This window comes from Sebastes umbrosus, chromosome 19, assembly GCF_015220745.1.
Source record: "Sebastes umbrosus isolate fSebUmb1 chromosome 19, fSebUmb1.pri, whole genome shotgun sequence".
In the NCBI taxonomy this organism is placed as follows: domain Eukaryota; kingdom Metazoa; phylum Chordata; class Actinopteri; order Perciformes; family Sebastidae; genus Sebastes; species Sebastes umbrosus.
In genome coordinates this window covers 14,313,608-14,340,169 of record NC_051287.1, presented here as the reverse complement: position 1 = coordinate 14,340,169, position 26,562 = coordinate 14,313,608, and the positions used below count along the sequence as shown (strand labels likewise).

General features: G+C 41.6%; 1 protein-coding gene across 1 annotated transcript in view; it reads right to left on the bottom strand.

The window, feature by feature from the left end:
- Positions 1-1,439: 1,439 nt before the first annotated feature.
- Positions 1,440-26,562, bottom strand: part of LOC119478264 (potassium/sodium hyperpolarization-activated cyclic nucleotide-gated channel 1) — an 80,155-nt gene continuing 55,032 nt past the window's right edge. The window contains exons 6-8 of the mRNA XM_037752883.1: positions 22,912-23,152; positions 14,055-14,219; positions 1,440-4,492 (exon numbers count right to left, since the gene is read on the bottom strand). Coding sequence (XP_037608811.1) covers positions 3,387-4,492; positions 14,055-14,219; positions 22,912-23,152 — 1,512 coding nt within the window. The 3' untranslated portion in view covers positions 1,440-3,386. The remainder of the gene's footprint in view (positions 4,493-14,054; positions 14,220-22,911; positions 23,153-26,562) is intronic.

Sequence of the window (26,562 nt, the reverse complement as noted above, 5' to 3'; positions counted from 1 at the left end):
AACCCAAACATCAGTGGCTAGCTACAAAGAAAGGTATAAAGGTGCTCCGAATTTTTGTACAATGTCTCATTGAGCGTGATATTACTGCTTTTTTTTTTTTTTTTTTTAAACTGTACACAACCTCATTAAATATTCTATATAGCTTGACCGAGAACGTTAGAAAAAACCTGCCTCTAGAAGTTCACATTGTAAGTAAAGATACCAATTGGATAAACTGAGACATTTGGCCATCGTTGCTTACTCCTTTCCCGTCTAAAAACACTGAGACATACAACACGTAGAGTATAGTAACAATGAACGCGCAGTTGTGTGCAGATGTGCCCCCCCACCCCATCCTCCCCTCCCTCCCCCCCAGACGCACCGAGCTCACACTCGTAACAAAAAGGATGGAAACATGGCTATAGTTTAGGCACAAATACTTAAGAATGTCCATGTGGAAAGTCTTCTGTTCACACACAGATAACGTCTAGGCAGACAGACAATGAACAAAAACATAATCTAACATTACATTTAAACGTCAACATTTTTCGAGATAGTATCTTTTTAAGTATTTGTGACAGTGCATGCTTTCATGACATTGGTGGTGGGTTTGACTGCGTTGGTACACTATCGACACAATCTGTAGCGAAGTAATCTTTTTAAAACGGCATCTCTGGAGGGGGCTTAGTCACTTTGAACTGACGGGATGTTTGGCGCCATGAAAAAACTACGACTCTGAATAGGAATCCTGCACAGATAGCGCTGAATACTTTGTCACATTTGACGGCCTCCTGCACAGAAAAAGCCATATTTGCTGGCTTATTTAAAGTTGAGTCATCAAGTACTTTAATTATTCTAAGATTAAAATAGTCAAAATATGCTTTTATGCTTAGAGTCACGGGGCCCTGTTCAGACCTGGCATTAACATGCGTCCTGAGTGATCGGATCACAGGCGGACATCTCTAAGTACAGGTGTGAACGCACTCATTGAGGACGCATTGAGATCCGATCGCTCAGACCACATTCAGAGGTGGTCTGAGTGATCGGATCACAGGCGGACAGCTCTAAGTACAGGTGTGAAAGCACTCATTGAGGACGCGTTGAGATCCGATCGCTCAGACCACATTCAGAGGTGGTCTGAGTGATCGGATCACAGGCGGACAGCTCTAAGTACAGGTGTGAAAGCACTCATTGAGGACGCGTTGAGATCCGATCGCTCAGACCACATTCAGAGGTGGTCTGGGCCACATATGGCCACATTCTTTTAGCAGTGTGTACGTGAATAGGCTACATAGTCTACAGACTATCAGACTAGGCATGCAAAATACCATTATTATCATACTGTCGGAGATGTGTCGGTGTTTTTGTTCAAGTGCTCTGCACGGAGCTGACACCCGCCCTCCTGCTCACTCTCTCTCCTCCCCGGCTCTCTGAAGCTCTGTACGGCGCTGTTGCCTGTTATTTTGATGTTAATAAAATGTACCGAAATTCACGAATATGTAGGATATTAGTACTGACGTTCATGTAATATTACGTCACAATGTCTGCTGTATTAGCCGTGTGTTTACGTGTTTATGTGCATGTAGAGCGGGGTAGAGTGGGATCCGATCACAAGTGGTCACTCAAGACACATGTGGAGACGGATTCTAATGCCAGGTGTGAACAGATGTACTTAAGAGCTGTCCTTTTGTGATGGGATCACTCGGGACGCATGTTAATGCCAGGTCTGAACAGGACCACAGTATTCTGGCTTTGACCTTGCTTCCCTGCCTCAGTTTAGAGTACCTAAGCCCACATGATGGATTTACATGAGACAGAAACCTTAATGCAAACCAGCGTTTCTTCTTCTGCAGCAGCACAAAAAACACACCTCTGGGTGAAAACTGAGTGATACCTGACGTCTTTAACCTAAAACACATGGGTGTGAAAATGCGGTGGCAGGCTCTTCAACTACAGTAAATGTGATATGACAGCGTACAGTACAGTGTACAAAATAAAAGGTGTGATGAAGAAAAGAGAATAAGCCTCATTTCCGTCCTCGAACAATACAATGCAGAAAATGATCCTCAGCAGTTTTTGGGGAAATGAGGCGACTAAAAAAAGACACAATTTGAAATCAAGTTGTGTATTGTAGATAAATATTGTTCACTTGATGTGAAATCAAAAACTACACTAGGGCTAGGATAGTATACAGAGAGAACCCTTCTTGAATGTCCTCCAATCAGGCATCAAGTAGTGCTAGCTATTGCATTAAGGTTTGTTAATCTCTTTATGAAACATGTGTCACTAAACCTTGTTCGTGTATAGATGATATCCAGGTTTCCTGATAGAAGTAAGACATTGTTATGATAGAGAATGCACCACACAGTATCTGTAAATACTAGCTCTACAAAACTATTTACAGCACACATATAGGTAATCTTTATGTCACAGTCTATTGCATAATGGTGATACTCTTTAGTTTATAAATATTATAAATATACACAGAATTTTTAAGCGACATTACGTAACATCTCAGCCATCTGAAATTAGAAATAGAAAACAATAGCATCCATCCACGTCTTTCTCCACACTCCTCGAACATAAACAAAGAAAGCAGCATTTCTGTTATCTATTCCCTTTGGACCCATAACACTGTCATGGTTGGTACGGGAGCCGCTGCGGGGATACGGCGGCTCCGCACACTGTATTGTCGTTGCAGAGAGCAACATAACACTTAGTTACAGTATCTGTGTTGGTTTCAGGAAACTGGTGTGAGATTCATTTCATGAGAGTGTGTGTGCTTTTTTGAGATTATTTGTCAAGAGTTGCTTGCATGTTTTATTCCACAGTGGTGCCTAAAGCTGCTTAATAGGACAATTTTTCTCTTCCTCAACGGTAAAAAAAAAGAAAATAAAAATCTGAATCCACAATGCATCCCAGTTAAAATAAAATAAAAAAAACAGAAAATAAATTAATTAATAAAATGTCATACATTGTATATAATTCTTTATATTTCTCAGAAAGGAAGACTTTATACTACAGCTTTTTAAATTGCCATTGCCAAATATTCTAGTTGGATTTTACACACGCGGTCACATGCACGCACACTCTCACACACCCATACACACAGCAGTATATATTTATATATATATATATACATAAGTATATATATATATGGCGCAAAAGAAAAGAGAGATGTATCTGTATAATATACATTCTTAAGTTTAGGGAGACAATGTGTCTAAAATATAATACAAGGGCTCGTATGTACAGGGTTTTCTATGAGGTTATTTTAGAAGAAAACTGGAGAGAAACAAAAAAATGCTGAAGTTCCTCATCTTTATCTCTTTTGTTGTATCTCCCGTTTTTAAAAATGAGTTGAAACATATTGAAGTTTAAAAAATGAAAAGGGAAAAAAAATGGGATCATAAATTTGATGCGAAACGCATTTTGTCTTGCTCAGTCTCCGTACTGCTCAGGACAGAATCTCTCCTAGATCCGGGGGATTCCCTGTGCTGGGTTGAGGTCGAGGATGAGGATGCTGCTGCTGCCACCGCCGCCGCCGCTGCTGCCGCCGCGGCCGCCGAGCGCACCGGGGGCAAGGCTCCTGACGACATCTGCCGGAATAAATTGACACGCTGGGGCACTGTGGTGCGGAGGCCGCTCTGCAGACCCATCCCCTGGATCGCCACCGCCGTCGGTGGCACGATGGAGGCCAGAGAGTCTCCTGAGGCTGGGTGCACTCTGGGCACCAGAGACGTGTCGTGTGGCAGTGATGGTTGGGAGGCCGATAAATGTCTGACGTCTCGACCCAAGCTGCCCGACTGCAGGGCCTGTGTGCTCTTGTGGATGTCACCCCGCTGAGGTGAAGGGACCTGCTGTTGCTGAGGCGACGGCTGCTGCTGCGTTGCAGAGGCTGCGGCTGCAGTCGACGCAGCGGGCTGCTGCAGCTGCTGTGTGGATATGGACTGTTGAGCCATGGGCTGCTGGATGAGTGACAGCTGGGAGGCCGTGCGCGAGCTGTACTGGAAGCTCCGGCTAGCCAGAGGGGTCTGCACGGGCGGGCTGCACATAGCCGCCGTGAAGGAGCAGGGCGACATGATCGCTCCCTGCTGCTGGAGCGGCGCCTGTGGATTCATTGAGGATGAATTCAGGCTGTGGTGGGAAAGACTGGGAACAGGGTACATCCCCTGCGCTGCGGCTGCAGCCGCGGCAGCGGCGGGCAGCATGCGGGCGGCGGAGGCATTGGCAATAGCTGAAGCACTGTAAGTCATGGGAACGGAGGACTGCTGGAGCTGATTGGTGCTGAAGGCGGTGGGGAAGGGAGGCTGACAGGCTGGTGAGTTAATGATGGAGTTTCCTGACATTGGTGTTGAGTTCATCCCGGTGACTGACTGCTTGCGGTCCACCATCATCACCATCTCCCTGTCCTGACGAATAATCTGCTTCAATATCTCGTTCTCCTGCGTGTTGAAAACGCCGGCGTTCAGATCCTTCTGGAACTTCTGCAGCAGCAAGGAGTTCTTCTTCCCTGTTGGGGTGCAGTCAGGAGAGGTGAGCACATACAGCAGTGGCACATTTTGGTTGCCATAAACCACAGGAAAGGTGCAGGAGTCAGGACAGTAATAATAAAGATGCAGCTTGTATGTTTTAATAGGAAAAACTTGCATCTTTTTTTTTTATCACCACATCTTCAATAGATTAGCTTCCTCTTGATTTCTACTAAATGTATAAATTTCAACTCTTTCAATCTTACAAGCTGCATCTTTTCACATCCACTAACGTTTTTCATATTGAATATAAAAGTGTGAAGGACATTGAATGGTAATGACTATGGGAAAAACACGATTTGAGAGGAGTGAAGGACACAAAAGGAGACACAGATTACTGAAAGTGTGACGTGATGGCGCAGACTGTGGAGGTGCTGATGTGGACGATGAGACACAGAAGAATACTGATGAGTTGGACCCACACTTCACGTTACTGGACAGATTGTGTCGAAGAATGGACAAAAAAAGGACTAAACTCTAAGGATAAATTTAAAGCCACAATAACACCTCTGCTAAAACACATCACAAGGACAATTAGAATAACCTTTTTAAAAAAAAAAATGAAAAAAAAAATGTATAAACAACAATAAGAAAGAGAAAAGATCTACTCCTAACACACTACCACAATGGGTACAGATTGTGAATTATACATTAAATACCTTTATGGAGAACTAAACTCATCTTACCACAGAATGCTATGTTATCTTTATCATTAAAATTTGTATTTATTCAAAAATACACATTTGTCTACGACATTTACGATAATAATACGGTTAATACGGTAAACAAATTGGTTGTTAAAGTGCCCTATAAAGGGATTTTTTTTAGCCCACAGGCCTGGAAATCTTTCCCAGCCTGTCACAAGTCACAAACTGTGATAATAAAAACTTGACAGATGGCTTCTTTAAACACCACTTTTGTGGCTTTGGGAGTTTGGAAGCAAAACTGTGGTAAAATGCTAAGTGGTACTAAAAAGCATGAAGGATGTCTTGAAACTGGTCTTTTGTAGAAAGATATGCCACATTTGACAATAATAAGAATAGTAATAATAAAGATTTACTTTACTCTGTGTCCATTATGTATTCAGAGGAAGTGTTTCCTGTAATTACTGCTGACCTTGTGTATCTGTGACGCGTTATTTTGTCAGTAAAGAAGACAGAGCTGACTTTTAGCGTGCTGAAGGCTTTAGCCTCAGTCAATCAATCATTAAGCCGCGTCCTTGAGGGCACAAGATTTCCGAGTTTACAGTTGAGCGGCATTTTCTGGACGGCTTTCTCCTCTCAAGGCTGCCAACAAGCCATGCATCGGGCTGTAAGACAGGATTGATGTTGTTCAACAGTCACTACAGGGGCGGGTTGAGAGCTAAAACTAGCACCACGTACCGACTATTACACTACTGTTGACTTACAAGGCTGCTGTCTGTGCCTTTTTAAAGGTGTCAAGGTTAAACTCTGTAGATTGGAGGGACAACACATATGTACTTATTTACTATTCCTCCAAATAGAGAGTTTGAAGAAGTGAATGTTTGCTGGTAAGGAGACACGGGAGGATTGTTAGGATTTCAGTCAGCTGCTGTTCCTGCTGCGCTTCTTCGTATTTCTCTCCTCCTCTAATCTAAAATAGACACTTATCAAACAATATAACAGACTTTTAGTGCTATATATATACACATTTAGGTTATTTTAAGAAATCATTTCACTTCACATCTTCTCCTAGAAAGCTGCTATTCTCCATGCTACATTATGGCTATGGCAACAGAGATGAAATTATCTGAGTGGCTGGGAAAATCTATTGTGCATCGGTAGAATACTGTAGGGTATATATGTACTGTAAAAAGTGAAAGTCAATATAAACTTTTCAGCAGCCCGGAGCTAAAGAACTTAACTAACTAACCAGCTGGAAATATTTGAGTGTTACTTCAGCCGATAGTACGGAAGCCCTGAAATGCGAGAATTTTTTTTTTTTTGCTGGTTATTCATTTTCTAACTCGGATCTAAATTATTTGATCTCCTGTGGGTTTTTTTTGCCAGGATAATCTTTCTAAGTTCCTTTTTTTTTCTCTGTGAAACAGGTAGACAAGTTACTAAGTTTCTAAGTTACTTTTTTTTTGCCTTTGTGTGAAAACAGGTACAACCCAGGTTAAGTCGACAGTCTAGCTAACGTTAGTTTACTGTAACATTAGTTTGTATTGTGTTTTGTCACATTGTTTGAGGGAACAAACGCTGTAACGTTCGGTCACAAGGCATACTGGACGCAATCGTCGCTAAGGCTAACGTAGCTCCTCTGGGATTGAAGCTGTTTTTTTTTTAATTTGGACAATCTAACCTGACATTTTTTTTCACCTGTTTTCACACAGTGGCAAAAAAAAGTAACTTAGAAACTTAGAAACTTAGAAAGATTATCCTGTCAAATTCTTTTTCCACCTGTTCTTAAATCATAAACACAGGAGATAAAATGATTAAGATCAGAGTTAGAAAATGGATCACCAGAAAAAAAACCAATTCTCACTTGCCTTTCAGGGCTTCCGTACAATAGACTGTTATCAGGTCCTTAAATGGACGTTGTCAGTGGTTATAAGCCTAATAGATGTGGGTTAGTAGGGTCCTGCTACACCCAATATTAGGTTTTGTCATCTATTCACATGGTCAATCACCGAAAGAAGGTATAAAAGAACACAAGAGCGACCTCTAGCAACCGGAGTAATTACGACAGGAGTACGATTGCCGTGGTAGTCAGTGTTACACGGTGTCCATTACATTACTTGCCTTTTTTTTTATAGAAATAAAACCCAATTAGTTCAATTTGGCGTATCAGCGCCCTGTTCTCAATACATAGTCAGATGGCGGATGCTACAAAACTTTAAGGTCGGGTCCATCTGTGATCTGTTCCATTTTTAAAAAATGGAAACGGCCACTCAAAACTAGTGACGTTGGTTTCCAAAGTAAGCTAATCAAAGCTAATCAGTAAGGTTATGAATAATGAGAACGCTAGCACTAGCTGAGTCAAAGTTAGCTCTGCTAAGTTTGGAAATAACTGAAAGGGTTGGTTCGGATTTTTTGAAGTGGGGTTGTATGTATATCTCCGCGTTCTGCAAGGTAAAATGACTGTTTTGTGAATGGAGTCTGGTCTGGTCTTGAAGCCCGCGATATAACGGCTTAAGTTACTGTCAAAAAGGAGACAGCGAGGTAAAGCAGCTGTGGACGGAAGAGTCTGATTTCACACACTGGACCAGAGAGAGTTGACAGACAAGACGATGACGGAGGATTTGGTGCCAAAGCGAAAAGCAAAAGCGCAATAATTCAGATTTAAACCTCATTCTATAACGGAACGGTAACGCTAATAGCAATCGCCGTGAGGAGGACAGAGTGGTCACAGCTGGTACGCGTAGTACAGCGGCACCAGGTGGAAACCTGCAGCCCCGCAGTGAAAGCTGGACCGGAGAGGCCAGACACACAGCCATCCAATGGCAAAAATCGCTCTACAGATATTGAGCGTCATATTTTCTTGTAAAATGTCTGGTGTAATCGGTAACACCGGTGTTGTCACAAGATTATTAACTGGTGGGAAAATTTCTTCACCGTGATATCCCTAGACAGGAGCAAAAGCAGAAGTGAGGCGTTGTGCTATAGAGAGCGTAAAACGCCGTACCGGGTGAAGGTCGGGGGCGCTGGATGGGACACAAAACACGGGGCTTTCACCCGTTGCCTGTTGGGCTGCAGTTTACCATGTTATGATTTGAGCATATTTTCATGCTAAATGCAGTACCTGTGAGGGTTTCTGGACAACATTTGTCATTGTTTTGTGTTGTTAATTGATTTCCAATAATAAATATATACATATATTTGCATAGAGCAAGCATGTTTGTCCACTCTCATGTTGATAACTATGGACAATCCTGCGATTAATCGCAATTAAATATTTAAATCGATTGACAGGCCTGGTTAGAACGTGTTGCTTTTAAGTTTTAATTTCACTTTTACAATGTAGTAGGTGTAGTAAGCCCCTAATGACCCACATCTATGATGCCTATAGAGAGCGATAACGCCTATTTAATGACCTGACAACAGTTGAATTAGGTGGTTACTTAAAACTATATCACAGTAAATGACACGGTAAATGAGTCCCACTACGAAATATATACACACCTTGTTCTTATAGAAACACTGACCTGCTCTGAACGTTAAATTAACGTTAAATTATTTTATTATCATTCTTAACTTCTATATTTTCTGCTCAAAATGTCCTTGACTGCTTTTCGAATGAATGCCAGTCATTTCTAAACATGTCCGCAAAATGCTTTATAAAATGATTTATAAGCTGATTTTGTAACATTGTCAGAAGATTGTAAAAATAGTAACCCTTAAAATCAAAACAAACACAAACAAAAACATAAACAAAATGTAAACACCACTCATGGGTAAAGAAATGCTTCTTTTTTTTTACATACAAAACTTTGAATTGAAATGTATCAGCTATGGGTCAAATCACCATTTGAAAACAATTACAGTATTGTGTTAGTAATTTACATTTCCTGGCAAAATAGAACCAGTGAGATTAGTTCAATATACAAACTTCACCAATCAATATGATTTCGAACAAATAATAATAATACAGTAATCAACCCATATCTGACATATAAAAGATAAGTGTTGTAAAACAGTCTAAAAGCCAGCTAACACACCACACAAACACATAAAAAAACAAGCGAAATACAATGTTCACAAACATCATATAAATAATGAAGGCTGTATTTGTTAAAAAAAACAAAAAAAACACAGATTTTGAGGTGCATTCAAGGCTTTACAGAGACACATTTTTCATTCTGACTCTCAATGCAATTTGATAAATAATTTCACCAATAATTTCTTTTATGAGTCACTGCAGGAAATGTTTTTTTTTCTTCAGTTTTATTTTTGTTTTTTATTTTAAGTGCTTATTTTAGAGAGAATACCTGGTGTTAATGTGTGTGACAATGATTATAAATGGATTAAATCAACTTTTGCCCTCCACATGTAGTCAACATGACATTACTGTAGCTCTGTGTCCAAATACAGTTTAAGACTTCCCTTTTATTAGTGTCAGAAAAGTCTAAATTTTACCCCCAAATTATTGACACAAAAGACAGAATTCATATTTCAAGCCAGACAATCAGAAACTTCTATTGGTGACAACATGAATAAATAATGAAATGGGATTTCTGCATGTAACAAATAGTGTATGTGGCATTGCATTAGTAAAGTTTTTACTAATCTGCAGACATGATTTTGTTTGTGAATTCACTTTGAACGAAGGGTTCAAAGATTAAAATGTCACACCAATAGAGCTGAGCATGTGTTCATAATCCAGGTAATTATTCTCTTACAAAATAAACATGGCATGTGACACTGGATGAGATATCTTCTGTTTCTTTGATTGTCTTAGTTGTTGACATTTTGAATGTGTCCATCAAAACATCTGCAGGACTGGTGTGGGTGACTTAAAGGAATTAAAACATGTGACCTCCAGCAAGAGGTCAAACTCTTGGAGGATGAATTTGAGACCGGATCCCTTTAGCAAGCCTATTAGTCCCTGTTCGAATATTGGAATTGGAATAAAGTGTTTACCTGATGCCTACTCGTCGGCCAGGACACTCTTGAAAACGAGATGTGCTCGTCTCAAGACGGACTCCTGGTCAAATAATTTTTAGATAGATAAAAGATAATGTCAAATGTGCAACACGTTATTGGTTTCAAAGCATGGTTACTTTTCTTCTTTCCTTTTTTTTTAGAGCAAGACAAGCATGTAACCAAATGCAGTTCATATATAGAAACGATACAACCAGCACGGATCATGACAAAGTATCTTCCCTCGTATGAGACAAAACCCCCTTCATGGTTAGTCTGAAAGGATGGATCGAATCTATGTCACTCTGAGAGGTGGCCGTCAGAGTGGGCAGCTTTCAGTTTACAACATTTGGTGAAAAGCTGGTAGCTCTCATTAAAAAGGGCAAATGTAGATTTGGACTGTTGAGGCCAAACGGCATGTTGTGAAGGGACTTCACTACAGGGCAAATAAAGAGTTTTATTTTTATTTTATGCTAGTCCAGGAAAAAGAAAATGCAACCTTGTCTCCTGTGAATTACGTTCATATGCAGCTACTTCACAATTAGTTATTAGTGTTCAGTTATAATGCAAGAAGCATGGGGGACATTCATATAGCAAAGTGTGGGTGTTTAACGTAGAGGTGGATAAAGGCCAATCCTGTCTCCTACTAAATTACGTTCCCATACAACTAAACTGCATTCTCAATGAGGATTTGAGGAAAACATATTTTTTACGATCGCAGTTTTAAACACGTAGTTTACGTTGTTAATTGAAACAAAACAAAACAAAAACAACACTACTTTCTTTGGTTTAGGCTATCAAACTACTGGGTTAGGTTTAGTGAAAACACATCATGGTTTGGCTTAAAATGAGTTTCACACAGGACACAAACTGCGGGGAAAGTCCTGTATGTGTTGGACCCATCCACCACCCGTCCCACCAGCCCGTAGTGGACTTTCTCACTTGTTATACTTGTTATTATACCACGTATCTTTCAAGAGCGTTGTTATACCGTGGAGCGTTGGAGGCGGCTCCCTTTCATTCCTATGAGAGTTGCTCAGTGGGGCATGATGCCAAAATGCCTTGACTGCGAGAGATAAAGTACCCATATCGGCCGGCGATCTTCCGCATCCAATTGGCCCATAAAGCAGGCGCTGTAGCGTTTTCCTTTAACCCCGCCTTACAGACGTCTATATCCCAAATTCCCTACTTGAGAATGCAGTTTAGTTGTATGGAGACGGAGGGTTTGTGTCTTGTATTAAACAAAAATCAGTGTTGTCATTTGTAAAATTCAAACTTGACCACATTCGTTCCCTAAACTCTATCAAGTAGTTTTATTGGCGTCAGTTGTCATGAGTAGATATTGTAGGACAAGCACTGAACATTTAGTTGATTTGTTTAAAATAAACTTTTACAGACATGGCTTGTATGAATTTTGGAGTGAGCGTTTTGCACATTTTGTCAGATATTTTGCTATAATCCAGTCATCCATTATGTCCTCCCCCCACCTCCCAAATACAGTTTCCATATGAACGTAATTGTGAGGAGAAAAGGTTGTCTCAACAGTTACCGTGGATTGTGATTGGCTCTGAGCGGTCTTGTTCTATTGTTCATTGCTTGTTGCTGTCTTGCCTGACACTACAGTATTTCAATGTTGAGTCAACACTTGGGTTGCACAGCAATTCAATATTGACGTGCCTGTGTCAGGCAAAATAATACACAAATACAAAGCCATGACAAAGAAAAAACACAGTAACAGATAGAAAAGTAGATACAGACTGCAAGCTTTAACCACTGATATGAGACAACATTGACACACTGTCATTATGTAAATTCGTATTTTGTTCTGTATTCAGGTGATGTTGTTTTCTGGTTATAATAATAGGGAAACAAATCACCAAACATTATGGCCGCTAGCGTTGTCGGCAGGCATTAAAGTCTGTTGTTTGAATTGATCATTTGTGATGATGAGCTGCTCCGTGTGGCAGCCATAAAAACTAACGATATGAACCATAACTCATTTCAAAAGTGGTTTATTTAACAAATTCCATTTGTTCATGCATAAGAAATAATCATTAGCCGTAAAAATTCATTATCGGTTTTACTATTTCTGTGTAACAAGGCAGGAAGCAGCATTCTATAAAATATTTTATTCACCAGCAGTAACCTGTCGCCTAAATAGCAAATATTAGTTAACTTAGAGAGCATCCACCTGCAAATTAAAATTACGTTTTGATTTTGCTAGTTGTCACAGGTGGAAATACACTAGTCAAACTCATTACTTATATTAGTCATAGCATCCTTGTATCCTCATACCGCCTCATTGACAGCGTACAGTAGCTGAGCTACAAAGAAAACAATCATGTACTGTAAGAATTGTAATTGTAATTATTGTAATGCATTTTTCATACATTACTGTGCTTTTTGAATCTGAACTTGCCCTTTGGTCAAGTTTTGACAAATGTTTCATTTTATTTTCTAATAAACAGGGTTGGATAAGACGGTGATACCAGATCTTAAAATACGTACAGTAATATCTGAGATAGCAACAGATGAGGAAAATAATCCTCATTTTACACTTAAAGTTTACTCTTTAGAGGCCCTGACACACCAAGCCAACGGTCATCCGTCGGACAGTTTGAGGCTGTCGGTGAGCGTCTGTCGGCTTAGTTTTTGCGGTATGTCCCACACCGTCGGCTCTAGTCTGCCCTCGTCGGAGTTTTTTTGGCTGATTCAACATCTTGAATCGGCGTTGGAGCTTGTCGGTGAGAGAAATCACTTTGCCTGCTGGTGTGGAGAGTTATTTCATCTCACGCAGGCACAGAACGTACGTGCTAACTGGCTGTCGGCTGTAGTCTTTGCGGTGTGTTCGAGTGCAACTTTTTGGCCAAGACAAAGGCGACGTGAGGCAACGCGACGTGAGGCCTTCGTCGCCGCTAGGTCTTTGATGTCGGGTTGGTGCGTCTGGACCTTAGATCCATTCTTAATACTTGAATGTGATACTGAAATATGCTACCGCTGTTATTCATATATAAAAAGTAATAAAAGGAGAAAACTAGATACATATTTCTAATGCAGCAAAACATAAGCGAAGACAAAGACATTAGTTCTACTTCCGTCAGTTAAAAAATTATCCTTATTATCTTCTGCATGTTTAATTCATCAATGTCTTAGTTCCAATCATTAGAGCAGACTGAACCCATTTGAATAAGGAGTGGGAGAATGTGCAACATAAGGGTCAATGCAACCAATTATTGCCCCGTTTGTATTTACATACATGTGCCCCTTTTTAAACTGCATCAAATGTGTGAGTCAGAAGCATTATCATTATTTCAACTATAATCTGTCATGGCCAGGTTCTTCTATGAATTAGACAGTGAAAATAAGGAAGTGTTGTTGATGAGGAGCTGAATGAAACTCTACAGCGGATAGTCAGAGCCTGAACCAGCTCCCTGACGTCACCTGGCTCTGCTCTTTGTTTCTCTCCACTGGTTGATTTGGAGAAATCTGATATGGGGTGGGGTGCTGCTCATACCCAGGAGTGCAGATGAGTGGAAAGAGGGCCAGACACACATGCATGTGAGGTTAGCTTCCATCCACTCGCTGACATCCAGCGGGGGGGTCAACACCAAACCAACGAGGGGGCGAAGTGACTCCCTCCCGGACAGCGACATGCACTGCCTTCCAGTTAATCCAACCACAAAACGCTACTTTGGTTCTTTAGAAGGATTAATGCTGGTTACACAAAATTTTCTTTAATGTTATTTAAGACAAAGAAAGAGACGGAAGTTTTAACAACAAAAATAGCATACAGGTCATGCAGCACAAGATGGCAGACACAATGCTTTTATGAAGAAAGAAGGCAAACAAATACTGATAAAGACAAGACAACAAGGCACGATGACAGGCAAGAGATACCACCAATCAGACAGGGCAGGAATAAGATGTAGGCAGGTCTTACCGATGCGGTCCAATCGGTCGATGGCGACGGTTTCGAAAGCGCGTCGCATCATGGGGTACTCCTCTAGCACCTCATTGAAATGATCGACAGAGAGGGAGAAGAGTCGACAGTAGGTGTCTGCACGCACGCTCGCCGTTCGTCTGCCCTTGGTGAGCAGACAGATCTCTGCATGGACACGGAGACACAAAGGAGGACAAAGAGTGAGAGCATAATAAACACATTTGACACGTGAAGAAACCAGAAGTGGAGAGTGCAGAGGGACATTAAGGAAATCATCCCAGTAAATTGCAAAACAGATTAGCATACAGATGAACCTCGGGTACAAAAGGTACAGAAGCAGAAGATGATGTGGATGTAAATAAAATGAGAAGCCCATCAGCGGTGCTGTCACTGGCATTATACTAAGATAATTCATCATCCTGCACAGAGCTAATGGTCCCATAATAACATACAGCTTTACAAAAAAAGAGAAAAAAAGGCATCACTGCATCAGTTCTCAAATGTAATGGATAACTAAACAGAGGTATGGTTACGTAGCATTACATAGTTTCTTACATGCAGAGTTGTGCTGCTTTGTGTTTTGACAATCCATCAAAACACTTGACCTTGCAGCTGCTCCCCTCACACCAGATAATAACACAGCATACATCCTGTTTCCTGTTTGTGTATATGTTTAAAGATGACCTATTAGGCTTTTTCCTTTGGTGTGTTGTATAGTTTTTTGTGCATGCAAGCGGTCGGCAAAGTTACAAATCCCAAATCCTCGCCAAAGGGAGTGACTTTACCCCACAGAAAAACACTGCCCCTTAACTGCCTGAATGCTCGCTTGAAGCCCCGCCTTCTCTTTCGTAACATGGTGATGTCACCAAGTAACACATGTGCATAATACCTGCCTAGCGGCTAGTTTGGCACGCCCTCAAACAAAGCTAGTTCGAGTGGAGCTGGAGCGGAGTCCGAAGAGTTTGGATAGGTTAACCAATCACAACAGTGGGCCAGCTGACCAATCAGAGCAGACTGGGCTTTTCGGGAGGGAGGAGGCAGGAGCTCAAACAGAGCGTTTCAGACAGAAGGTGAAAAGAGGTGCTGCAGCACGGCCAGTATGAGAAAAGTAAAGCGTTTTTTGAACTTTAAAGCATGTAAACATGTTCTGGTAGAAACCCAAAATACAAGTATGCACCTAAAAATGAACACAATAGGTCCTCTTTAACTATATTTACCTCTAAATGTAAAAGTAATCGCACTATACACATGCTGACTGTCCTAAAAAACACCTGTCTGTGGGGTAAAATGTACAAATGTTACCTCTGAAATGGAGTAGAATTAAAAAGCAGGATGAAATAGAAATACTAATAAGTAAAGTATCTCAAATATGTACTTCAGTAAAGTACTTAGTACTTTTCCAACACTGATGGTCATTACCATTACACCACACACAGGACCGGGCACAGTGGTCTGTTCAGGTTGGCCCTTTCTAATAAACCTGCTACAGCAGATAATGAACAGTCATATAAAATGTTCCTTTGGATTAAATTTGGGCTCTTGGATTGCAATGCTAAAATTGGTCATTTTCTCTTTGTACAGTAGGATGCTTATAATTGCTATAATAGTCGTTCAAGTAGCCTATTAAAATCTTTCAAAGAGCAATTAGATGATTGCATGAACTCCTGTTGAGAGAAAAAGGTCATGCCGTTGATTCAGCTTAAAGTAATGGGACCTAAAATGTAAAAGACCAAAAGAAATGTTTCACTTCTGATGTCAATAACAACAGAATAAAATACAGTTTCTACTGAGGAGTAGTATGCAGTATGAAACGGTTAAAGCGTTGTATTTTGTAGTATGCTAGACCAGGATTTAGCCTTTAAACCTCTTAAAGCACTGGACAAAAAAAAAGAACTAGTACCACTAAAATAATTAAAAAACAACTTTGACTTTTTTTGTTTATGTTATATTTGTTTACTTTGTAAGATACTGCAGGTTTAAGCTATTTACTCTAACAGCTCAGAGTGAAGTGAGACAAACAGGATCATCAACGAGGGGAGACGGGAAATATAAAACATTGCTCGAAAAAAATTTACTCAAACTGCTTTTTCAGTTACAGAAACAAAACAGTGAACTGATATCCCTACAAATATAAGAGTAAAGGTAAAAAGGGTCGTGTTTTCTCAGCAGGGATCTCTCTGCCCGCTGCTCTTTCCCCTCGTCTCTTCCCTCGCCACTCTGTAGCCGGTCTGTGAGCATCACTGGCCAGCTGGCGAGTGAGCTACGCTACGGAGATTATGAATATTTGTGTTGTGATATTTAAACAAACTATCCGTCAACAAGGAAATAAAAGCCTCTTGTCTACAGACCGGTCTCTAGAGAGCTCTGGCCAGCTCATAGCGGTCTGTGAGAGTGACCGCCCGGCTGGCGAGGTAGCGACCCCGGCAGGCGCTAGCTATCTGTCACGGCAGTTTATGGAGCTTTTAAACTCTGAAAATGTTGGAGCAAATGTTCGATTCGCCGTCTAATATCGTAAAACTGCCAATATTCAAAAACGACACGGCCTCAAAAATATTCAAAAGTGAATTTAGTGATGAAATAGCTACGAAAAATGTAAAAAAACAAGCTGTTTTTGGCTGTTGTTGTTGTTGTAGCCATAGCCTGTACTGTTCCAGCACTTTGTATTGTGGGATAAAGTAAGCGAGTTAGACTGGTCAGATACTTTTCCAAATCAGTACGATGTCCGGGTATTTTTGTCATTCTGTAGATTCAGCTTTTGTTCGCCTACTGCATACTACATGCTACATTTTGGCCGAATCAGTACGTACTACTAGTATAGTATGATACAACCCTAATCTCAGTGTTGCTGTCCATGCAGCAGATGCCTGTAAAAGACGTGCAAACCAATCAGACCTGCCTCAACTGAGCATCTTATGTAAAGAAATGAATACGTGTGCTACTGCAGATGACATGTGTTGGTAACACCTGACATTCACAGCGCCTCGTCTCCTCAGTGTTTTCATGAATCAGTGACACAAGACAGAGAGTTCACAGTCTATCTATCCGCCCCCCCGTTCCTTCAGCCTACATTCATTCTCCTCTTTATATAAGCTTGTAACACAGTGTCCGTCCTCTAAGTATCAACTTCCTTTGGCTCCTGTTCCATCCTGTTCACCCACCAGCACACCGCTCAGCCGCCACCCACATTTGCACTTCCGTCCAATCTACAGCACAACTTCCATCTTCATTAAGTTGTTAAATGTTAACTTGTCGTGATGACTGGGCTACGCCATGAGCTGTCATGGAAATAGAGCACAGCGTGTGCACAAGACGTGAGAGCAGCACTCTCAAGCTGTGGGTGTGAATAAGGTGTTAGTGCTGTTATGATGGAAAAGCTACCGTTAAGTGGTACCTCGGTTAACACAGGAAGATACACCGAGAGAGAGAAAGAAAAACCTGTGTCTCGTTAAATGTATTTCACGAAGGGCGGAGAAACAAAGACAGATAGTGAAGTGGTTGCATGATGCTGTGTGGTTACACCCAGAGGTGAATGTGTTACTTGACAGTGGGATATAAGGTGATAATAGAGTTGGCAGGCATATCTATTATGTTTGGACAGAGCCCGGGCCAGCTGTTTCCCCCTGCTTCCTGTTTTTATGCTAAGCTAAGCTAAAGTCTTCTAGCTCTAGCTTCATATTTGACGTCCAGACACCAGAGTGGTATCAATCTTCTCATCGAACTCTTAACAAGAAAGGGAAAAAGTGTATTTCCAAAACTGTCTGTCCTTTGAATGGTATGGTTGAATTTGGAGAACTTTCAGCAAGACATGCAGGAGGTTGTATTTAAAGGGGACCTATTATGCTTTTGTGTTTTACCCTTTCCTTTAGTGTGTTATATAGTTTTTCATGCAAGTACAAGGTCTGCAAAGTTACAAAGCCCAAAGCTACTACCCTCACAAAACAGCTCCTGAACTGCCTGAAACGCCTTGCTTGAAGTCCCGCCTTTTCTTCCGTAATGTGGTGATGTCACCAAGTAATACATTTGCATAATACCTGCCTAGCAGCTAGCTTGGCACATCCTCAAACCAAGATAGTTAGAGCGGAGCTGAAGCAGAGTACGAAGTGTTTGGATCGGTTAACCAATCACAACAGAGTGGGTCAGCTGACCAATCAGGGCAGACTGGGCTTATCGGGGGGGGGGGAGGCAGGAGCTCAAACAGAGCGTTTCATACAGAGGGTGAAAAGAGGTGCTGCAGCACAGCCGGTATGAGAAAAGTAAAGCATTTTTTGAACATTAAAGCATGTAGACATGTTCTAGTAGAAACCCAAAATACAAGTATGCACCTGAAAATGAGCATAATAGGTCCTCTTTAACTTTTTTGACAAGGCCAACCTAGCAAATAGGAGTCACTAATAAAGCAACAAGGATGAGAACTCTTGCCGGCTTCCCAAGAACACAACCCAGACATCACAATACCAGGAATCCAACCACTGGCCTATGTGGTGGTGCCATTCATTTATGTTCCGCTTATTCTCAGAAAAGTCAGTGAGGCGGACAACTTGCTCTACCTTCCGTTGTCGGGTAGCCAAACCGCTCCCAAAACTGAATCGTACCGGCAGAAGAATAATGGAGCAAGCAAAAGTGGGAGAAGAAACTTTTTTTTTCAATTTTTTTGCTCTCTGTTGGAATAGCACTTTCAGACTGTACTAATTAATTTTGTCAGACTACCCTGAACTCCAGTTGTGAGTGATTGTTTGAGAACATGAAAGCTGACAATGAGCTGTATTTTTAGACTACGCTTACGTTCACTGTTTTCACACTTGTATATACAGTACATACATCATACTGGCTGACATGTTCTTCTGTCTGTCTGTCTCCATCTCCCCCGTTTCAGTGCCACTGCCATAATGAATAATGTTGTGGGATTATTCCTTATTTCATGAGGTATTTGGGGAATTATACATTATTATTGCATACTTATATATAAGGTGTGCGTGTGTGTGTGTGTGTGTGTGTAGCCCTGTCAACACTTCACATGATGCAGTTTGACACGTGTCTGTTGCCTAGCCACAAAGCCTCGCAGTTGACCCCAGGAGCATTTGTGGAAATTTGCCATCACTTCATGTGTCACGTACTCCCATGGCAACCGGCTTCCCTTCCCCTAACGTGGTGTCGACCGAGGAGAGGAGAGTCCCATATGACTAAGACATTCAAGCCCAATAGGGATCTCCATGCACTGTCTGTCATTGTGTCCTAGCATTACACTATTAGTCTCTTAGCCTCAGTGACTTCACTACAGCTGCGTGCCACTGATATGTAATCCCATTCACGTAGGCCCAGAAGTGATTACTATGATACCTTCGTAGCATGCAGGCGTGACATTGACCGTGGTTGGAGGTGTTCTGTGACCTACTGTCCTCATAGATGTCCTGCTCATTACTATGCTAATAGTTTCCTGTGGCTGGGCTCAGTTTTGTTACTCACTCTGCCTCCCTCTGTGTCTGTCTCACTGATTTCTCATTCTGGCCACGGTTTGGCCTGGTTGTAAGGGGAGTGCGAATCATCGGAGAAAAGGGGGTAGAGTGAGGAGCCTGGTAAAGCCAGCTGCTCCCAACTCAGGGCTCATCTACTAATGCCATACAAGCGGGTAAGAATACCAGCTGGGCAAAAGGCAACAGCAGGTGGCCCGGCACGGACAGAACACAGTGCGCCCTTTATTATTTGGACAGATACAACACATATCTTTTAATTAAAAGATTAAATGGGAACATTTTTGCTGTATGTTCACCGCATGTTTTTTTCCCTTTTTATTGAGCAGATTTTAGATGCTGATGAACTCTCCTTCAGCTTCCTGCACTATTTATTGCACTGAGTACGAACTCCGTTGGATTCTGCTAAATCAATCTGGACTGAGCTGTTATTTGTGAATCTCTGCACAGAATGAGAGCACACCAGACAGCAAACAAAACAAAATTAGAGTTAATATTTTCTGGTACAGAATAACCTTCAAAATGTTTTAGGCAAAGCTCGAAAAAGATAATCCAAAAATCCCTGAAAAGCACTAACTGTCTAGCTGCCTCAACACATTTCCTGAATTCCCTAAATTTGGTCTCCAGAGGTCAATTTAGAGGGAGCAGTTTGTTGAGTGAATAGTCTAGCTCGTTTTAACTTTATCTCCAGCAGGAAGGAAGCCAATCATTTTGCCCTTTTTCATAGCTTTCATTATACCGCAATCAAGAGCTGAAATAATTACTTAATGAATCAAGCAGACAAACATAAAATCAGCTGTTAACTGATGATGATCGTTGATTTCCAAACTAAACAGCCAAACATTTGTTGTTTCCAGCTTCGAAACTGTGAGGACTTGCTGCTTTTCACTGAGTTATATGATTGTAAACTAAAGTAAATTTAGGGGGGGGTTGTGCTGTTGCTCAGACAAAACAATTTGAAGTGTTAGCTTGGGTGTTTTTCACTAGGTTCTGTCACGGTTTATATTCTTTAGTTGCAGCTCTATTCTAGTCCTTAAACCTGCATTTTATTTTGGCCACTTGGGGGCAGTAGAAACAAAGTTGTAAACACATCCATCCATCCATCATCTGCAACCGCTTATCCCGTTAGGGGGTCGCGGGGGTAACCTGACCCGCTAGATGGTTTGTTACAAAAAAAAAATACTTGGCAGGTGATTGGATGAACCATTTGTCAATAAAACTCTTGTCGAAACCAGTCGGGAGAGGACTGAAAATATCTTTTCCATTGAGAAAAGCATTCAGTGCTGTTCTTTGCTCTTTCAATTTCAATGAAGTTCTGATATAACTGATGCTATTGCAGCATCTACGCTAAGCTCTTCAGGAGCCGCCATTGTTGTTTACAACAAACAGCCGCCTCTCCGTGCCATCACACACACACACACTTAAGCCACGCCTGTAAATGCCAGTAGCTCCTCACAGGTAGCCGATTTGTCCGTGCTCTGGCTTGCCAGACACAAACGCATTACTTGAAGCCTGATAAGATGGATTTTTGTGTGATTTGCGATCCCGCAATTCTCGCGAGATCTTCATCGTGAGAATCCAGCTGCCGTGTAGCACCTGATGAATGCGAGTCCAATAGTCACTCTCTTTCAGCTCTGTTTTTGGTCTCTACCAACTCTTGAAGGAAAAATCTGAATGCTCCAATTTGTTGACCAGCTAGTTGCTAACTGTGTAACTGTCGGCTGTTTGGTGCTGAGCAGGTAGAGTGCAGTGGATTTTTAGAGCCCGCTGCGGCTGAAAGTGACGCTATGAGAGCGGTGGGAGTGAACCAAAACAGTAGAGCTGCAGCTAAACAATGAGCTGAAACTACAAAATCTCTGTAAAGCAAAAGGGGAGCTGCAGATTCAGGTGATCATTTTCTGTCGGTTCACCACTATGAGCGACCCCTTTCACATCGTCATTTGATACACAGTTTGTGTAAACATATTGACTATAGCTGCTTTAGGTGCATTACAAGTTAGAGCCACCAGAGGGCCACCAGGGGATACACAAGACTAAAAGTTTTAGCTTCCTTAATCTTTTTGTATGGGCTCTTTCCAAAGCCTTAATCGGCACAAACTGTATAGTTGTTATACCGAAGATCTTTAGAATTTAACTGATGATATGCGAGCGTCTAACTATCAAAGTGTAGCATTGCCCACCACTGTTCAGTCGACTTTGAACTGCAGTATAATTATTTCCATCCTCTAACTGGAAACAGTAGCCAGTTAACCACTGCTGTGGTTTCTTTTCTTTTTGTCTGAACTTGTTTGATAAATGCACTCGCTGCCATTACGGTCCATTTGTCAGCGCCTTATTGGCCGATGGTTTTATTCTGACATTTCAGCTTAGTTTCTTAAACAAGATGTAGTTGTTCTGTGCCACAATTATTCTTTAGCAGAATCTCTCTTGAGCTGCAGCCTCAGAGGATTAATAGTTGGAACAGCTCTGCAACTGCCACACATCTTATACATATGACACGTCCACTCTGTGCTGAGAATTTAAAATACACCCTCTCCTCCGGCAATCCCATATACACTGTACATCAAGTAGCTTTGCACACTTAGTGGCGTGACAGCAATCCTGCGGTTTGAACAAGCAGGAAAAAAAATATTTCTTTTTTTTTTTTTGTTTCACTGCCTTCCTTGGCTCGCCTGTGAGACGTGAACTGCATGCAGCTAAGACACAGCAAAGAGAAGGTATTCTTAGACTCCTCCATAGTGGGGATGAACTCACCAGATAAAATATGCAAGAACCTCTAAAATAGGAAACTTTGCTTTGCTTTCACATTGACAAAATCCACAGGCAGACATTGTCGTGTCTGAGTAAACAACATGCAATGAAATTACATTTGACATTTCAAAAATGTATGATTTCTGTAATGTTTCGGAGATGGAGAAAGAAAGAGAACAGAATGAGCTTTTGTTAGAGCCATGTAGATGCAGCAGGAACGTATGGAGATGGAGGGGGGGAAGAGTTCATGCATGTGTGTGTGTGTGTGTGTGTGTGAGAGGGTGTTAGGGTGGGGGAGGAACCTCTGTGTGTCCTAAGGGATGCCTGATCCACGCCTTGGCCTTCTCCAACAACCAGATGAGTGGTTACGTAACTGCAGAAGCTGACTAACGTCCAACAGTGGTTAATGAGAATCTACATCTACAGTAACTTCACTTCAAACAGCATCAAACGCAAGACCTCAGGCTAGACTCATGTCTCAATATATAAACGTATGAACATACTGCAGGAATGCATGCGTGACTGTCAGTATGGTGTTCTTGCATGGCAGCAGTACCCACGTATATAATTCATGTTTGCATTTTCATGTGGAAACCTGTAAAGAAAACATAAAAAAAAAAAAAATGTTTGGTTCTAACCTCCAAAGTAGGATCCATCCGTCAGCTTCATCTCCTTGCTGAACTTGGTGATGACGCTCGCGACGCCGTGTTGAATGAAGTACATCTTCTTCCCGACCGTGCCTTCTCGGATAATGTAGTCGTTGGGTTGGAAGACCTCAAACTTCAACTTGCTCAGCATCCCCGTCACGAAGTTGGGGTCTGCGTTGGCGAACAAAGGCATGGTGGCCACAAGCTTACGGCAATTGAAGTTGACAATTTCCTGGTGGAGAAAGAAAATAAAGTCAAACAGATGAGATCACGCCATATAAATAATTCAATAATTTACACCTACAACTTGAAAAAGGAGCATCAGTGAGGTAGTCTGACACAAAACACCACCTCAAATCCTTCATCTCTGCCGGCATAAATGAATTGGATGCGTATTGCTGCTTCATCCCTAATACGTCTAAAGCACTCCCCCATCACTCCTGAGGAGAAACTTTTTGGCACACGAGTCACATCCTGATGAGTTTGCCCTCCGGTGCCGGCTGCAGGCCATCTCTTTGGTCTCATCCTGTCCCCTCAGACCCAGCAGGAGATTAGGAGCTTGTTGTCTGTTTACCCACACATCTCTGTTGCTGTGCAGATGGAAAAGCCGGGGCACTTGGCATCTGCGCTGGTGTGGTGTTGCCCCCCCTGCGAGGGATAACTCTCCTCCAGTGACAACAGGACATTAACAGAGAGATAACCAATCTCTGGGACGCTCGCAAAGAGATGTTAGCTCAGTCTCAGATGCCGGTGTCGGCTAATGCCACGGGGCTCTGACCTCAATCATGCACCAGAACTAATGAATTAGATAGTAAGCAATTTTCATGCCCAGCCAGGAGTCCTCTTGGGGAAACAATCTTTGGCTATGCCTATTTAAAGATTTGTCATATGGCGGAGAATAAGAGGCAGCGAGACAGAGGAAAGGGAAAGGGAGGGTAGAGGGAATAGCAAAACCGTCTGGCTGTTATATTTTAGCCCATTCATGACAAACACATCTTTTACATTTTATATTCTATTGTTTATGTGTTTCAGTGGTCTGAAAATCAACTTGCAAATCTTTGACTTTTTGTGGTAATCAGTGAGTAAAAAAGTGAAGTCAATGAGGAAGTGCCTTAAACTTGCATTCTTTCTAACAGCCAGCAAAGAAGTCTGATTATATAGAAGTCTATGAGAAAATGAGCCTATACTTCTCACTTGATTTATTACCTCAGTAAACATTGTAAACATGAGTTTATGGTCTCAATCGCTAGTTTCAAGTCTTCTTCAATACAGCATGATGTTCATTTTGTAAATTATGGTCCCATTTAGAGTCAAATAGACCATAAAGCAGGGGATGCTTTAAGGCGTGGCAATACAGGTAATAGTGTTAATACAGCAACAGGGGCTGTTTGCAAAACTCTCCCCTGTTGATGCATTAATGGACATCTGAAATTTGAGACATAAGCTGCTGAATAGCAAACCACTTAATGCAGAGCAATTTTCCTTTTCCTTTGCTATGACTTCATGTTTTGCTTCTGCGTCTTTGTTGACCAGATTGTCCGATACCAGAGCTTATCAATTAAATGCTTTTTGGCAGCAAACAATCAATTACTGGATGTCGGAGCGTCCTTGAAAGCCACACCAAGGAGAGTTTTTAAAGTGGTTTCTGCCCACAGCTGCAGTACAGCGGCGAACTGTTCGATGTGATGGATTACCTGGGTCAAACAAGTGTGACGTCACTGCACATGTTGATTTTCAGAGTGTACCAAAATGAGTGCAAACCAATCAAGAGTTCTTGGAAATATTTTATAGACGGTAAAACTAAAATATAAAACCCCACTAATGTTAAGTCTCACATCTCAGCAGATGGATTTTAAATTACTTCTATTGTCCATAGCTGCACACCAGGATGATTAACTGAGGACTTTGCTCTAAGCATCATTACCTTTGACCTACACACCAAACTCAAAGCTGTTTTATCCACTGAAAATCCCAGATAGTCAGAATTGCTTGAGCAGCCTCAATCTGGCACACCTGGTTGACGGACTCATGCGAGACTTGTGATGAATGACATGCCAGAATCAGTTAAAGTATACTTGGGCTGATTTCACGGCCCTCCTTCGGCCCAAAGCGAGTCTGAGTGCTGCTAAGTGGAGCTGATTCTGATCTCAAATTGACCTGTAAGTCAGCGCCCCCAAAATTGTGCTGGACACTCAGCGGCAATCAGCCCAGCTCAGCTACCTCGGTCTCAGTCGGTCTACCGGGAACGGGTCTGGCATGGAGCTGAATTAATTGATTTCGGGCTGCTAAATGGTTAGGGACTAGGTTTAGAGACTAGGACACAGACGAGGGATGAAGAGATTGAAAAACAAACCCCACTGCTCCCTGCCTTTATGTCTCAAAACAAAACTTATGGCCACTTTACTACAGAGGCCAAGTAGGCCGAGCCTCGCAGAGAAGCTGCTGTTAGTTGTAGCGCACTGAAAAATCAAGATGTATGTAACCGAGTAAGCTATAATTTATTACTGTCTCTTTAAAGTGTGCAGCTGCTTTTAGTCTGATATGATTCAGAGAGGAGTTGGCAAACGCAAGCTCATTTAGAAAGGTGGCATTGGCTGTCGCATGAAGGTTGGCATTACTCATCTGGCTTTTTAAAAGAGAAGACGAAGAAGTGAGGGGTGGTGTGTAGGCGGGTAAAGGAAAACGATCAAGGTAAAGCCTGGCAATAAATGTTGATAATACAGTAATCTTTCAAAGCCGAGTATTTTCCCTACTTTGTTTCACTCACTGTACTCTTCTGACCATAGACTGTATATAAGAAGTGGACGTAGTCACCGTGATGTCACCTATTGGTTTGTGGACAGCCGTTTTGAAGGCTCACCATCTTGGGTTTTGCAACCAGAAGTGACACGAGAGGGTGGAGCAAAATACAGTCAAATGCTGAATAAGTATATGCTATAATATAGATATGTTACAATTAACTGTCATGAACTGAAAACACACTGTGAAAGGGTTAAAGTTGTAAGACGAAAACACAGACAACTCCCAACGGCGTGGTAGCGACCTGTCAATCACAAGGTAGCCACGCCCTAAAGCATCCCCTGCTTTATGGTCTATTTGACCATAAACTCATGTTTACAATGTTTACTGAGGTAATGAATCAAGTGAGAAGTAGGCTCATTTTCTCATTGACTTCTATACAATCAGACTTCTTTTTGCAACCAGAGGAGTCGCCCCCTGCTGGATATTAGAAAGAATGCAAGTTTAAGGCACTTCAGCATTGGCTTCACTTTTCAGCCCCGGAGTTGCCCGCTGGTTCTGACCCGTTCTAAGCCATACTTCTTGTAAGCTTCTTCTGATTTTGTATGTTTTTGTTTTAATTGGGTTTCTATAAAAATATAACAAAATTAGATAATAACACATGCCCCTATGGACATATTGCTCAATCAACCCTCAAGTAGCCTCAATCTCTGATGGATGATCAGACAAATATCTTCATTTTTAGAGACTGGGAATAACCAGCTGCATACCTGTCATGAGGGGGGAAACAATCCACTGCACTCCATAGAGTTAATAGTACGGTAGAAGCAGGATTAGAAAGATTGTAAAACGGAACAAAAGTTGTTTGGTTGGCTGTACAATCCTTATCTTTATGTCCCATCT